At 40.3% G+C, this 15,135-nt stretch overlaps 1 protein-coding gene across 2 annotated transcripts in view; it reads right to left on the bottom strand.

Annotated features, from left to right (window-relative positions):
• The window catches only part of lig1 (ligase I, DNA, ATP-dependent), a 79,263-nt gene that overhangs the window by 47,061 nt on the left and 17,067 nt on the right, over positions 1 to 15,135 (bottom strand). For both annotated transcript variants that reach the window (XM_077615979.1, XM_077615978.1), the window contains 6 exons: positions 9,053 to 9,163; positions 5,750 to 5,821; positions 4,144 to 4,288; positions 3,982 to 4,064; positions 2,926 to 3,078; positions 1,450 to 1,503 (listed from right to left, as the gene is read on the bottom strand). In XM_077615979.1, coding sequence (XP_077472105.1) covers positions 1,450 to 1,503; positions 2,926 to 3,078; positions 3,982 to 4,064; positions 4,144 to 4,288; positions 5,750 to 5,821; positions 9,053 to 9,163 — 618 coding nt within the window. The remainder of the gene's footprint in view (positions 1 to 1,449; positions 1,504 to 2,925; positions 3,079 to 3,981; positions 4,065 to 4,143; positions 4,289 to 5,749; positions 5,822 to 9,052; positions 9,164 to 15,135) is intronic.

Here is a 15,135-nt window from a genome sequence, read left to right as displayed (position 1 = left end):
TCTTATTGTAAGAAATTTTAAAAATATATTTCTTTTGAAAACACTACCATTTCAAAAATATTTTTAACATCAAAGAAAATGTTACACTTTCATATTAGGCATTATTAGATAAGCACCTATATCCACATACAGTATGTGGACAGATGAATTAGAAATGTAATGTATGTATTTGAAAAAATATATAGTTGCACAAAACATGTATGTAGGAGAAATATGTATTGTAACATTATTGGGCTGCAAACACCATATGTCCACATTACTTGCAAGGTTGGCCTGCCGCCAAAGTGCGAGTGCGGCCAATCATGTTGCAGCCGAGCTCCCATCAGCCTGCCTTAATCCGCCATTCATCATGTTCACAAGGAGCGCTTGATTACAAAGCAGCCCAGTGGGATGTGATCAAGCCGAATGAGAACGTCTGATTTTTTTTTTCTGCAATCAGTTTGATTGTGCACCTTAAATTCCATTGGAGCATTTTTTTTTATACAGCATTATTTACTTAAAGTGTTGAGAAAATAAAATGGTAGTTTCAAGGAGGTTTTAAAAGTCAGCAGTTGGTTTGGATTCTAAGCATTATGACCTCTCATGCCAAAAAAAGGGTTAATCAAACGTTCTCTATTATTAGGCGGGAACATAATCTACAGCATTAAGTTTTTCTCCACTTTTCAGGTTGAAGTCAGCAGTATGATCATCATGGATTAGCTTTCTTGTATTTTACAATCTGCCAGATCAGATAGGGAGTTACTGTTTGGAAAACAAATTGTAACCGCAATGGTGTCTCAGAAGATAAACAATAGTCAATAACAACAGAAAACCACACAATGTCAATAAACTGATTTTGTTAGAGTCGTTCAGAAGATTAACGATGGTGACAAAACCACAAAGTTGGGAACTCAACATGTGCTGCTTTGACTGAAGCGGTCTAAAGAGTCTTTAAAAATCTATACAAGACAAAGCTGTTGGATTAGTTGGGGTATTTTCTCTAGAATCCATTACAACTTGGAGGCCTGCTCTTCTATCTGCAGCTGGAATGAAGTGTCGAAAAGTGGCCAGTATATTCGTGAGTCATCTTTTGGATGAGTCATTACATGGACTTTTCTCAGCAACAACATACACTACTCTGATCGCAGGTTTCAATGGAATCTCTAAAAGTCTAAATAAGGCCAGTCAGAAGACTGACTTTGTCAAAGTATTTATGTTTATTTTACTTCATAATTTGTATGCTCAGATATATGAAAAATTACAGGGAACATTGCAGGGATAGGCTCCGGCACCCCAACCGATCCTTGTGATAAGCAGTGCGGAAAATGAATGAATGTATACATCTTTACATAACTAAGTCTTTCATTTATAAGCAAATTTCGATGGTCCACTTTATTCAAACCCTGTTCAGTTACCAATCCTGGTTGCTATACTATCATAGTTATTTCCCAATATTAAATCTTACTTTACCTTTAAGAACGTGTAGTGTTGTTCCAGAGCTTGGTCATCAAAGCCGGTTCCAATCTGGCGTGAATGCAGAAAGAAATGTCACATACAATGAAGTCTAACTTATTGATTTAAGAAAAAATAACTTCTTGATATGGTAGTGTTAATTTGACTGGAACACCAGCAGAAATCAGTTGTTGGACAGAGATCAATGTGTGAATATATGTGTGTTTTGCTGGCAGATGTTGCACACACACACAAATCCTTTTGCTGTGGGTAAAGACGTTACAGTTACAGTGGTAAAAAGGACGGATTAAAGGTTTTTGGGAAGATGGAGACAGGAGGGAACTTAGGCAGCACCGTCCTTGTTTAAATACATCACAACTCAACATGCACCCAAAAGCGACAATTCAAAGCGCACACACACAAAGCCAAAGAAACATATCATAAGAAAACACTCATGCAGAAGCACCCAGCATCTGAGGCAACCCAAACTAAGGAGTAAACACACCGAAATGAAACTGTGAACACCGAGCATTCCGTCAACAATTGATTAAAGGCAATGGACCAAATTCTCAATCAATTGATTGCTATGCCTAGACGTGATGAGGTCATTTGTTTTATCATGAAGCAATTTCGCTAGTCTTGCGAATGAAGAAAGACAAAGTGGAGGCCATGATACATCGCAAAAAAAAAAGGAATTATACAACCTCTAGAGGACGGTATTAATTTCGGCTAAACTAGTATGCTGTCTAAGTGAGCTGCAGACGAAAAGTGGATGTCAAAACCCTGTAAAGGGTAACTGCGGATCAGCTTGAAAGAATGATTCTGCATATTTAACCTCAGTCTGCAGAAGGTCCCCACCTTGTGGACTTTCTGTGTGTGGCTCCAGTTTTTTTTTTACCTAGGTCAAGGGTGTCAGACTCGGGTTGGTTCGTGAGCCGCTTTAATGTCAACTTGATTTCACGTGGGCCGGACCATTTTAGATATAATATTTAGATTTTTTTTAAATAAATGGATTAAAAGAACTGGATTAAAAGGCCTGAATATTCAGTTTTTTATAGATCTAAAACAATGTTTATTTGAGCCTTTTTATACATTTTTAGATTTTACAAAATGATTTTTGAACTAAAAACACAGAAAAAAATGGATAAAAAAATTACAATTATTGATTTAAAAGGGGGAAAATCATGAAATTTAATATACATCTATACTCTTCATTTTAATTTGATCCTAAAACAGAAAGATGGCACTCATGATTTACTTTCCCGGGCCACACAAAATGATGCAGCGGTCCAGATTCGGCCCCCGGGCCACCACTTTGACACATGTGACCTAGGTCTACAATGTCTTGTGGGTCTGTCTTGCTACTGCAACCAAGGAAATTTCCCGAATACAGAATGAAATAAAGTTTTGATCTATTAAATCAGACCCAACCTAAAAGTACTAAATCAGATCTCCAAATAAGCTCTGCTATAGTTGTCGTGGTCGACTACACACCTTGCAGACCGACTGGAACTCCTCATTTTCTTCATCGTAGCAAGCCAGCAGGTAGCCGCCGTATGTGCCCATTCTCTTGCCTTTACCAAAGTAGGCACCGATAACACACAGGTCCACCGTGTCGCCGACACCTTCCAGGTAGTCCTTCTTTAACTGACAGAATTACAAAACGTGACTTTTTAAATAGCTGGAACAAAGATGGTAATAAAGCGTTTGCATCGCATGTGGGGTTGCATTGCTGTTTCTGCTCCAATTAAATCTTGTTTGTTGATTGTGTTTTCCCGTTGAAGAAATTTATCATTTTGAAGCAAAATGGATGACTCCCTGTTTGTTTTCGAACACAGCTGTAAGCAAAATCTCAAGTTATTGTGTTCAATATCTGTCTACTACATAACTGTAAAGGCAAGTAATGATCTGTTCATTCCAAGCAGTTGGAATTCATTAACGCTTTCAGCAAGTAAGAATATTTCAGAGAAAATGGGTTAACCTCCTGTTAGCCTTTGCCGATGTTCAATGATGAAATTTAAAAAGCTTCAACATACAACTGTTATCTGTCTACTACACCTGTTAAACATTCAATAATAATTAGCTTGTTGCCCTAGGCAGAGTTCAATAACAAGCCTTAAAACCTGACAGAAATCAGCATTTTAGCATTTTGGAAGCAAAGCAGCAGATTCACCAGGTCATTCCCTCTGCATTTTCAGCGAAACATTTTTCCATTTTTTATCACTACGCCAACTGGAATTAAAATTTTATTCTAATCAGCTCATTCCAAGAACATGGTCATTTATTCCAGTTTTTTTTTTTTTTATCAGACATTGTTTATTCAGGTTTTTCAGCAAGTTTATTGTCATCATTTCAGACACGCGTATTGAATTAAAAAAGGAAAAGAGAAAAAAAAGAAGTAGAACTTTGGTTCAAATTTTTATATGGAAAGAAGCACTCCCCTCATCAGGGATGGAGCTGACCTCCTTTCACAAGGTGCCTATTATTGGTCCAAAATAAAGTCTGTCCCGTTCTGGGCTGTTAAGCCTTATGTACAAAGGGCGTACTCACCTTGAGCCAGTTATGGGAGCGCTTGGCGATTTCATAGGTAGCGTCCTTCTCCAGAGTTTTCACCATCAAGCCTTCACACGAGTCTGGGTCACAACATACATTTGTCAAGCCATGCGGGAACTCCAACAAACACATACACACAAACAAACAACAACAACTAACCTCGGACAGACTGCTCCAGGAACTCTGCGATAGCTTCTGTATTGTCCGAGTCGAGGTAGCGGGCGAATAAAAACTCTCCCTCCACTTCGGCGAAGGATTCTCGTAGTAGCTCCCGACGCCGACACAGCGGTTGTCGTACAAGGGACTAAACAAACAGATACATTACAAAATGTTTTTGTCACCCGTGAACTGCTGTCAAAACAACTTGGAACCAACAAACACATTCACACAGAAAGCACACAGCAGACAAACTGTACGCAAAGAAAAACATCATGAACATGGACATCTGGTGGCCAATTTTCCTGAATATTTTGTCTTTAATTGCCACTGGAGGATGCTATGAATTGCAAAATGCCAGTACACCTTTTACAACATGTTACCTACTGTTGTAGAATGTCCAGAGACGCATTAAGTAACTTGAATAAATAAAATGAATAGCATACGTTTTACATAATGGCGGACCGACCGCGGTGTTCTGAATGCAAACAAAGCAATGACGGAGAGATTGGAAATGCTACACCAACAGAATAATGTAGCGCTAGACAAGTTATAGCTGTGTTAGGCCACGTAATGGCACATATTAGGCGTTACTGTTTTAATTAGCTAATTTGTTTCGGTCCACTTGGGGTGTATGTGTGTGTGGGGGGGCGGTTTTGGGCACAATTGTGCTGATTTGCATTTTGCCGGATACAACTTTTGGAAGACTGCTGGCCTATTGTGTCTTACTTGGAGGGAGGCACAAACACACACAGCTCATGTGGCACAATCTAATTCCCTGATACACAAACACACACAGCGCAGGAATTACAATGAGCATGAGCATCATTATCTGCTTATGACCCCCAGCAGCATTGTCATTGGAATTCAGGCACAACAACATAGTGGAGTGGTGATAAGCACAGAAAACACATCTACTACGCAACCATGTGCCTAAAAGAAACGTACACAACACTGATTCACAACTTCACAGAGGACACACAAAAATTAGCTCAGCGGCTGCATGACCGGGCGTTTGGTCGAGCGGGCGTTTGGTCGAGCGGGCGTTTGGTCGAGCGGGCGTTTGGTCGACCGGGCGTTTGGTCGACCGGGCGTTTGGTCGACCGGGCGTTTGGTCGACCGGGCGTTTGGTACAACAGACGTTTAGTAGAACGGACGTTTGGTCGCCGGGTTCGCTCGCTGTCAAATTATGACAGAGAGTTTACTGTTGATATTTTGATATTAGATATTTAGATATTAAACTCACTCTCTCTCTTATGATTATAATTTTGAGAGCTGGTTTCAACAGTAACAACCCGGCGACCAAACGTCCGTTCGACCAAACGTCCGTGGACCAAACATCCGGGGACCAAACGTCCGAGTACCCATCGGCAGCCATTGATGGCGATAGACATTTGATTAATCTGAACTGGGAGGTGTCGCTTAAAGCCCTCCCATTTTAAATGGATTGGACATCTACGAGTGACAAATTTAGGTAAACTGCAGGCATAAGTAAAGAGGCGCGTGACTGTATGTCAAGGGCTCTGAAAGACTAAGAGGCAAAATGGTAAATGCTTTTCACCATGTGGTCTGTTCTCGTGATGACCCGAAGTCATTTTGGAATAATTACCTCTCCATTGAGGTAGAGGAGATCAAAGGCATACACGCACACCTGGACTTTGATGTCAGACGCATCCACATCCTGCAAGAAAAGACACACAAAAGCACACAAACATTTAATTTTCATCGATAAAAACAAAAAGCTTGTGAAACTCATCTTTTGCACCAACTTAAATGTCCGACCTTGGACTTCTAAAGAATTTCTTTTTCAAAGTACTGTGTTGCAATCAACGTTTAACTATTCACAGCCTTGCATCTAATAATTATACATTTGTATTGGCCGATACACAATTCCTCACTTCAGATGTGTAAAAAGATTTGAATCTGTTTTTTTACTTGATTAATGGCTCATTAAGTCTCAAATATTGCATAAATCGATGGAATGTTTTTTCTCTAATTTAGTGGGGGTACAATAAGGGGTGCACACTTCCCATTCTCCACATTGCAAATGTAAATTTGAATAATTCCGTTTGCTACGTTGACGACAGGCCATTGGGAAGAGAATTTGGCCATCCTATGTTGGAATGGGAAACCATGTGAAAACCCCCTTAAACTGATTTGTCTGTAAATGCTAATGGTATAATACAACATATTTGCTCACAATGCATATGACTGATTACAGTATACGTAATCACAACGTTGCCTGTCAACTCATTCGCCCCGTTTATAAGCCTGGGGTGACATTGTCGTTCAAGTTAGCACCACTACTGATCCTACTGTTTCGGTAATTAAGACGTGCAAACGGATTTCCCCAAAATCGGTGTGGGAGAAATTGTGAATTAAAATTCGCTGCAATAATGTGAAATTGCGAATTTCCATTATTCGATTCAAAAGAGAACAAACAGTTCCAAAAGTCAAAAGTTCAATTAGTATCAAGTTTATACTGAGAAAGTGTATAATTTTACGAGAAAATGTGTTGATTTTAAAATTCAAGGTGTCAACAAATCTATAAAAAAGTTGGGGCAGGTAGCGAGAAGGTGCGGGAAAAGACAAATGCAGATATAACGAACAGTTCAAAGACTTATCACCATAGCAACATAGACTATAAATAATGTTTTTCAGAGGGACAGTGTGTTTTGAAAACCAAGATGGGAAAAGGACTTTGGACTGATGGCAACAAAGTGACTTATAGAAAACAAACAATGTCTTAAAAATATAATGAAAATCTATTTTAAAAAATGTATCATAACCCTGTAAAATATGAAAAAAATGCTTTCACATTGTAGCAACTATGACAATAACAGTTGTTGCGTTTTGCCTAGTTATGAAATGGACCATTGAACATTGGATACGGCGATCGGCAGTCAACATGTAGTGAACTTCGCTCTATTTTTGTCTAAATGCCGCTTTACAGCTTTTGCCGTTCAAACAGAGACTTACGACTTGCTCAAAACCACAAACAAACAAAAAATACAGAAAACATACCCAACCAAGAAACTAATATGCAACATGAATAGACACAAACACGAACATACAAACAACATGGATTCCCAATCCCACACAAACACTTAAAACTCATGCACAAACAAAACATAAGTGACAGCGCTAACTACAGCCCACAAGTGCACTGACAACAGCGCCATCAGTATGTGAAGGGCAGAACTACTTTGGTGCATAAGAATGTAATTCCATGTAATGGTGAGACTACTGTGGAGGTTGAGGCGTCCCTGAGAATAAAAGCACAACAACAACGTTCATCTTGACGTTCTTCCATTAGCACCAGTGCCTCATCCCTCCTGCCCTTTCTTCATTTGCGTCCGTGTCAGCAGCAGGAAACGGGAGGAGAGACAGAGTTGAGGACGCCTCCTCCATGTGATTTGTGCCGTATCCCAATGCCATTATTCTGATCAAAAGTGAAAAAAGCTCTGGCTGACATTTGCAATCACACAAAGCCTCTCCCTCCACCATCTCATCTTCACCCCTCCTTCTTCTCCCTCCATTTGACAGCGCTTTATCAATCTACTTCGCCTTCTGCTACTGGACCGTCTCACTTCTTGAGACCCTTTGTCCATTTCCTCTTCCCCACCACTTCTTTAAAATCCTTGCTATTGTTACAACATCTATATGATAAAAGCGAGGGTCATTGGTGCGGTCTTCATTGATCTCAAAAAGGCATTTGACACCATCAACCACCAAATACTGCTGACCAAACTGTCTAATTTTAATATCACACGTGACTTACTGCCTAACAAGTTGGTCATCAGCCTGCAAAACAGCAGTAAAACCAATTGAAACCATTTATAAGCAAGCTAAGAAAGTATTGGACAGAAAGCCAAAAACGCACCACCACTGTATTAAAAAAACACAAACGCCTGAACTGGGACAATACTGTTAAATATCCATATGCCACCTTAGTATACAAAATCTTCCGACACAAAGCTCCTCCTCCACTGCAAGATTTTGTACAAAAAATTCCAACACATGAACAATGGCTGGCTCTAGAGGTGACTGAGTAGTTCCCTTCAAAAAGAGTGGATTCAGCCAAAGCACCTTCTTTGTTCATGCCGCATACCTGGAACTCAATACCAATTAACATACGTGAACTCCCATCGCTGAACCTCTTCGCCAATCATCTTAAATCTTGGACGAACAAAATTGCGATCACAACGCTGTTTAAAACTGTGCTACGTGTGTGCGTATGTGTGTCTAGTATGTGTCATCATTTATCTTCAACCTACACAAGGGACTAAAAATGGAAATTAGTCCTTGGCTACAATCTTACAGATTTACATATATGTGTTCATTAACATGAATATAAATATGTTCATTAATATGTGCTGTTCATTATTAAATAAATCAAACTCAAGAATAAGGGATATACAAGCTTAGAAACCACTATTACTTTGGTCTGTTGCTTTTGTTGCTTTTTTTAAATTTATAAAATACTATAGTGTACTAATGTCTTATTTGTGAATACTTTAATTTCTGAATAGCCATTTATGAAACATGGCTTCTGAACATTTACATTCTACAATCGTGGCAGCGATCTGCAATGTATTCATTCGTTTGACAATGGAGGGGACACGCCGTAATGCTTTTTGAATGGTATCAAAATAATGTGGGTAGAGCTGGGCGACATGAAAAAAATTATTATAACGATTAAAAAAAAAATATCAGTCGATAATTATAACAATAACTACCACCTTTTTCTTTTAAAGATGAAACTTCAAACTTCTGTAAATAAATACATTACTTTCCTCCTTATTCAATTATGAAAGTTTGAGTTTGATTTATTTAATAAGGGAGATCACATAATAATGAACATATTCATAAATATGTAAGATTGTAGTTTTGTGATTCTGTTGGGCCTTACCTTTCGCTTACGTGTGGAGAGGACCTGGAAGGGTTGGATCTGCTTCTTCTCACGGTCCCATGCCACTGCCTCCGAGTCCAGCACACAGGAGACTACAGAGTCTTTCTTCACCTTTAGAGACATAAGCGTTTATTTAAAAAAAAAAAAAAAAAAAGTAGTGTGAGAATTCAGCAGTCAACATTTTTATTCAAAATTAAGTCAAACAGATGGACCTCCGCCACCATGTTGAAAAGGTCATAAACTCATGCAACACAGTGACTTCAATTAGCTGCCACTAATAGTGTTTTGAAGGAAAACTCAACCTTATGAGAGAAAATAAGTGCTAAAGAAAACTTTAACCTTTTTTTCAAAATTAGGTAATTTAAAAGGATGAAACTGTTTTAGAATGCTGCACTTTTGTCTCTATGTTCGAGTTTTAACCTTATAAGTGTTGGTTTGGAACTAATCACCTGTAATAAATGGGGTTAAGTATAGGTACAAGTTCCCCCGTACCATTCACCCGCTTGAAATGGTTTCTACATATATCACACTTCAATTATGACTCAGTGCAATGAGCACTTTTGACACCTGTCTCATCACAGCATTTGAAGTTGGCTTTAACGAATGGCTAATGCATCTATATTAACGCCACGACACTTGTGGCTCATTGAAATGCAAAGCGCCGACTCCTCGATAGCGACCTCACTACCGACATCTTTTGTGCGGCTACGTCGCCGTGGCAACCCCTTGTTACTTTTAGGACATTTGAACAACTGTCGATTTTTTTTACCGGTGCAAACACAGCAAGAGACAAAAACAGTCAAATCAGTTGCATTGCATTCAACATCAGAGTTAAACGAAGGATTGCGAGACTGAGAGGAGCAGTATAGATAAAAACAAACTGAATAGAATGAGAAGAAAGCCAAACATGGAGTGGTGAAAGAGTCAGGCTGCGCCAAGAGGGGGAAAAGAAGAAGCTGCGCCAAGCCGATAAAGAGACGCCGACAGCTCAAAACACAAAAACTGAGAAGACAGACACAAAAAAGTGAGTTAAGGTACCAGAGGCGAGGAGCTAAAAAGGAAAAAAGTGACAAGAATGTATCAAAGCATCCCCCAATGGGTGAGAGGCACGGGTCCGAGGTAGAGGTTTCATTAAAAAGCCACAAAAAGATGAGATAGGACTGACACCATACCAGGTTTGCGGTCTTGGACAATGAAGGAAACGGCTGCTAGGTTGTAGTGTAGGACCATGCCCATCTGCATTTTGTTTTTCAATGTAAATTTGAGGAAATATAAGTTTCAAGAGGTAAATTTGTTGGTTATAAAGGATAATTTAGAGTTTAAATTTAGTCTCCATTTAACCGGCCAAGATCAACCCTACACAATAAGATTTTCTATATTAAAATTATCTTCTAAATTAAACATTTTGTATTACCCTGACCGCTTGACTGACTGATTTAATTTCTTGCCGAGACACTAATTGCTGTGGTCAACCCAGCGAAGTAAATTTGTTGGTTATAAAGGATAATTTAGAGTTTAAATTTAGCCTCCATTTAACCGGTCAAGATCAACCCTACACAATAAGATTTTCTATATTAAAATTACATTCTAAATTAAAAATGTTGTATTACCCTGACCGCTTGACTGACTGGTTTAATTTCTTGCCGAGACACTAATTGCTGTGGTCAACCCAGCGGACGTTCGTGTTCTCATGGTCAAATAGCTGTACTCCAAGGATGACTTTAAATCCATTCAAAACATCCAAGACGAGTGGCAAGGCAATTGACTTCTGTGTGCTCGTATCGTAGCCCTTTAAACCCTCAAAAACACTCAATAGTCAAAGAAAAAACACCAGGCTTGATGTAAATGACACCAGGACGAGAGAGTGAAAGCTTGGAAGATGGACTCAAGCCATGGATTGAAAACAAAAGAGCAGCCGGGTGAAGCAGCATTGCGACCAGTGTGGAAGCGATGGATGTTGGATGGCAAGCCTAGTTACAAAGACTGGCAGGCAGTGAACTACGTGACAATTTGGAATGGATAGTGGCTGCCCAGGCTAAATTGTCGGCGAGCACTGTAGTTTGAGCTTTCATCAAAGCTGGGATCACTCTTATGGAACCCCAAGACGACAACTCTCATCCTGACAGTGAGATGGAACACAGCATGTTGGATGGCGAAATTGCCTACTTGGGCAAACTCTTTATATCGGATCTAGCAGATGAGGACTGGAATGTTTGCTATATCCTTGAGTTGGTAACAAAAGCTAGTATAAAAATGTACATTTGGTGATATTCAGACATGCCAGCAAAGAATTGGACAATTTGTCAATGAGATTTTTGGCAAAAAGAAAAATGCAGCATTGCTACATCATCTGGAAGCCTTTCCTTTTAAGCCAAAAACACCCACTGTCTCATCGACAACTCATCGAACCGCATTCTCAAGGGGACAGATAGACGTCACTCAGCGTAGCTAAGCTGTGCTGTGAATGACAACTACAGCAACAAACATACAATCTCCAATGAGCAACACAATCATGCGGGTAAGTCAATTAAATATTTTAACGCAATTAAAGCCCCAGCCTACAGATATACGGCTGACATTTCAATAACAGCCATGTCCCAACGAGCGTGAATAAGACAGGCTCTAATAAACTCATGTTGCCTCATTTTCTTTTTAATTGAAGCTCTCGACTAGACAGGAGGGGGGTGGAAAAAACAAGCTCAGCAGGAACAGAAGAAGCGAGCGCTCACTCTCGGTTAACCTCGGGGCCGACTAGCAGAGTGGGTCCAGCAAATTGTCTCCGAATTGTCAGCTTAAATGAGTCTCCACATCTAAGCAGCAAACAAAATTGCAGCCACAGACCAAGCGAAATGACCGGTACTCGGACGTTTCGTCGAAAGACGTTTGGTCCCCGGACGTTTGGTACCCCGGACATTTGGTCGACTGGACGTTTGGTCGACCGGACGTTTGGTAGAACGGACTTTTAGTCGCCGGGTTCGCGAGTCCCAAGGTTTGAGTCACGAGACTTTCATTTGTTTAACCCTAACCTTATTCACTCAATGTTAAATAATAGTCATTAAATCCCTATTCACCCAATGTTAAAATCTATCAATTGCATGCGAACCCGTTCTACCAAACGTCCGTTCTACCAAACGTCCGTTCTACCAAACGTCCGTTCTACCAAACGTCCGTTCTACCAAACGTCCGTTCTACCAAACGTCCGTTCTACCAAACGTCCGTTCTACCAAACGTCCGTTCTACCAAACGTCCGTTCTACCAAACGTCCGTTCTACCAAACGTCCGTTCTACCAAACGTCCGTTCTACCAAACGTCCGTTCTACCAAACGTCCGTTCTACCAAACGTCCGTTCTACCAAACGTCCGTTCTACCAAACGTCCGTTCTACCAAACGTCCGTTCTACCAAACGTCCGTTCTACCAAACGTCCGTTCTACCAAACGTCCGTTCGACCAAACGTCCGTTCGACCAAACGTCCGGGGACCAAACGTCCGGTCGACCAAACGTCCGGGGACCAAACGTCCGGGGACCAAACGTCCGGGGACCAAACGTCTTTCGACGAAACGTCCGGTCACGAAATGACCGATACCGGGATGAAGAACAAGTTGAGGTGGAGCCTTCTTTTCGTAAACACATTGGTACTTTGACTACGAGTTCATTTAATTCTATGACGGAGCTCATAACTCAATTTCACAACTTTTTGGCTATATTTAGAATTTAGGGCTTGATGCACAAATCCCATTTTTTACATATCTGACATTTTTGCGTGGACGTTCAAACCCGTCTAATAAGTATTAGCGGAAAAAAAATCGCGATAAGTGAAGACACGATAATCGAGGGATTACTGTTCAGGCGTTTCAAAACCAGGTGTCAGTGTCTTGATTTTGCGGCACCTAAGCCATTTCCAGTTATCGCTCTTTTACTAGTCGGATCAGAACAACAGCAATGTTAAGGAAAAGAAAAGTCGATACTGAAGGCCGGGCGTTTAGTAAAGAACGGACGCTTGAATACATTTTTACTAAAGTCTGGCCCAAGGCTACAAATATTATTTGCCAAGAAACCATGATGGTTTGAAAAGAATACACCATCAGCCATAAATTTTCTACCAAGAATGCTAATTAGAACAGACAACTACCACTGACAGGTCAGTAGCTATCTTGCAGGCTCAGCAAAACACCTTTATACGAGCAACTTCCATTCAAGAAGCAAGCACAAAGACAAGTTATTTCCTGGCATTCAAACTAGGAAAAGCCGCCAAGCCTTTCTCCGAATTGTCGATTCTTAAAGAGTGCATGGTAGAGACAGCCTTTTTTTTTGCTCCTAACAGCAAGGAAAAAATAGGAAAAAATTGCTAAGGTCAGTGACTCGCTGTATTGAAGTAATTGAAGAACACTTAACTATAAATCAAAACAAAAAAATCCTAGTCATTTACGCAATATTTAGCACTAGATGAAAGCAGTTATATAAAGGACACTGCCCATCTTTTCATTTTCATCAGAGGGATTAATGGCAATTTCGAGATAACGGATGAGTTTTTGGTCAAGGAATCCCTGAATGAGAAAAACACGCGGAAAGGATTTATTTAAGAGTGTTTCAGCGGTCATACAGGAGCACTCGTTAGCTTGAAGTACCCTCGCTAACATTACCACTGATGGTTCAGCAAATCTAACTGGAAAAATGTCAGCATGCTCAAGAGAATTCAGGGTAGGGTGAAAGAGGACAACCCTGAACAGACGGTAATTATCCTACACTGCATAATTCACCAAGAAGCACTGTGTACATCAGTGTTGCAACTTGATCACATGGAGAAGCCAGTTGAGAAACTTGTTAACTTTATTCGAGCAAATGGACTTCATCATAGACAGTTTATTCATTTTCTGGAAGAAACTGATGTTGATCACATGGACTTTACCATTTAAATGTCTCCCTGAAACTGAATGAGTTTTATACGTCATTAGGTGGAGGCAAGTTTCCAAACATCCAGAAGGGGGCACAGAGGATAGTGGTGGTATTTGACTTTACGTGTGTGTACAGACATTTATTGTGATGAACACTAACAAAGCACACCGTAAATTCCAAATAAATTAGGATAACCTCAGATCTGTTCTGAGAATTTTCAGAACAGAATGCAGTGGCTAAAACAGAGTGATCAATAACATTGTTCTCATTAAAAACTATCTTGATAATTGAATGCTTTTTAACTGTTTGATGTAAACAAATCCTGTTTTTTTAAATATATGCATCATATCCTGTGCTGATGCTGACCTGTCCTGTCTATTAAATTTTAAAATTCCATGTGGCCTCCGACCCAAAAAGGGGCACCCACACCTGTTCTAGAGTGATCATGTTTTGATTTCCAAAAAAAGATCATACAAATAAGCCTTAAATGATTCTCCCTGTTTAATCAAATATTCCTTTTTTCTATATATTTAAAGTTTATATGTTTAAATAGGGGGCGACCGGGCGGATGAGTGGTTAGCTCATCGGCCTCACAGTGGGGTCTTGGGTTCAAATCCAGGTCGGTCCACCTGTGTGGAATTTGCATGTACTCCCTGGGCTTGCGTGGGTTTTCTCCGGGTACTCTGGTTTCCTCCCACATTACAAAGACATGCACGATAGGCTGATTGGACACTCTAAATTGCCCCTGGGTAGGAGTGTGAGCGTGAATAGTTGTTTGTCTCCTTGTTCCCTGCGATTGGCTGGCCACCAATTTAGAGGGTCCCCCGCCTTGTGCCTGAAGGCAGCTGGGATAGGGTCCAGCACCCCCCGCGACCCTAGTGAGGATAAAGCGGTTCCGAAAATGAAATGAAAAAATGTTTAAATAGAATGCACACACGCACACCCCGTCTCTCAGCCATTTAAGCATTATTCCACGTCGTTCAATCCGTTTCCCTGCAAGGTGCCGCCGGGGATATACACAGCACTATGGGGTAGGGTGTTAGGGTGTTAGCGTGTTAGCCCAGCTCCCATTTATTTCCCCTAGTGCAGACGAGTAAGTGTGTCCACTTAATTTAATCGCTCTCTTTTCTTTTAAGCAATACATGTACAGACAAAATAAGAAAACCCTGATTTGTCAGGCTCATCTAAG

Source organism: Stigmatopora argus, chromosome 12, assembly GCF_051989625.1.
Source record: "Stigmatopora argus isolate UIUO_Sarg chromosome 12, RoL_Sarg_1.0, whole genome shotgun sequence".
NCBI classification, from domain to species: Eukaryota; Metazoa; Chordata; class Actinopteri; order Syngnathiformes; family Syngnathidae; genus Stigmatopora; species Stigmatopora argus.
Note: the sequence above shows the minus strand (reverse complement) of the source record. Positions and strands in the feature narration are given on the sequence as shown.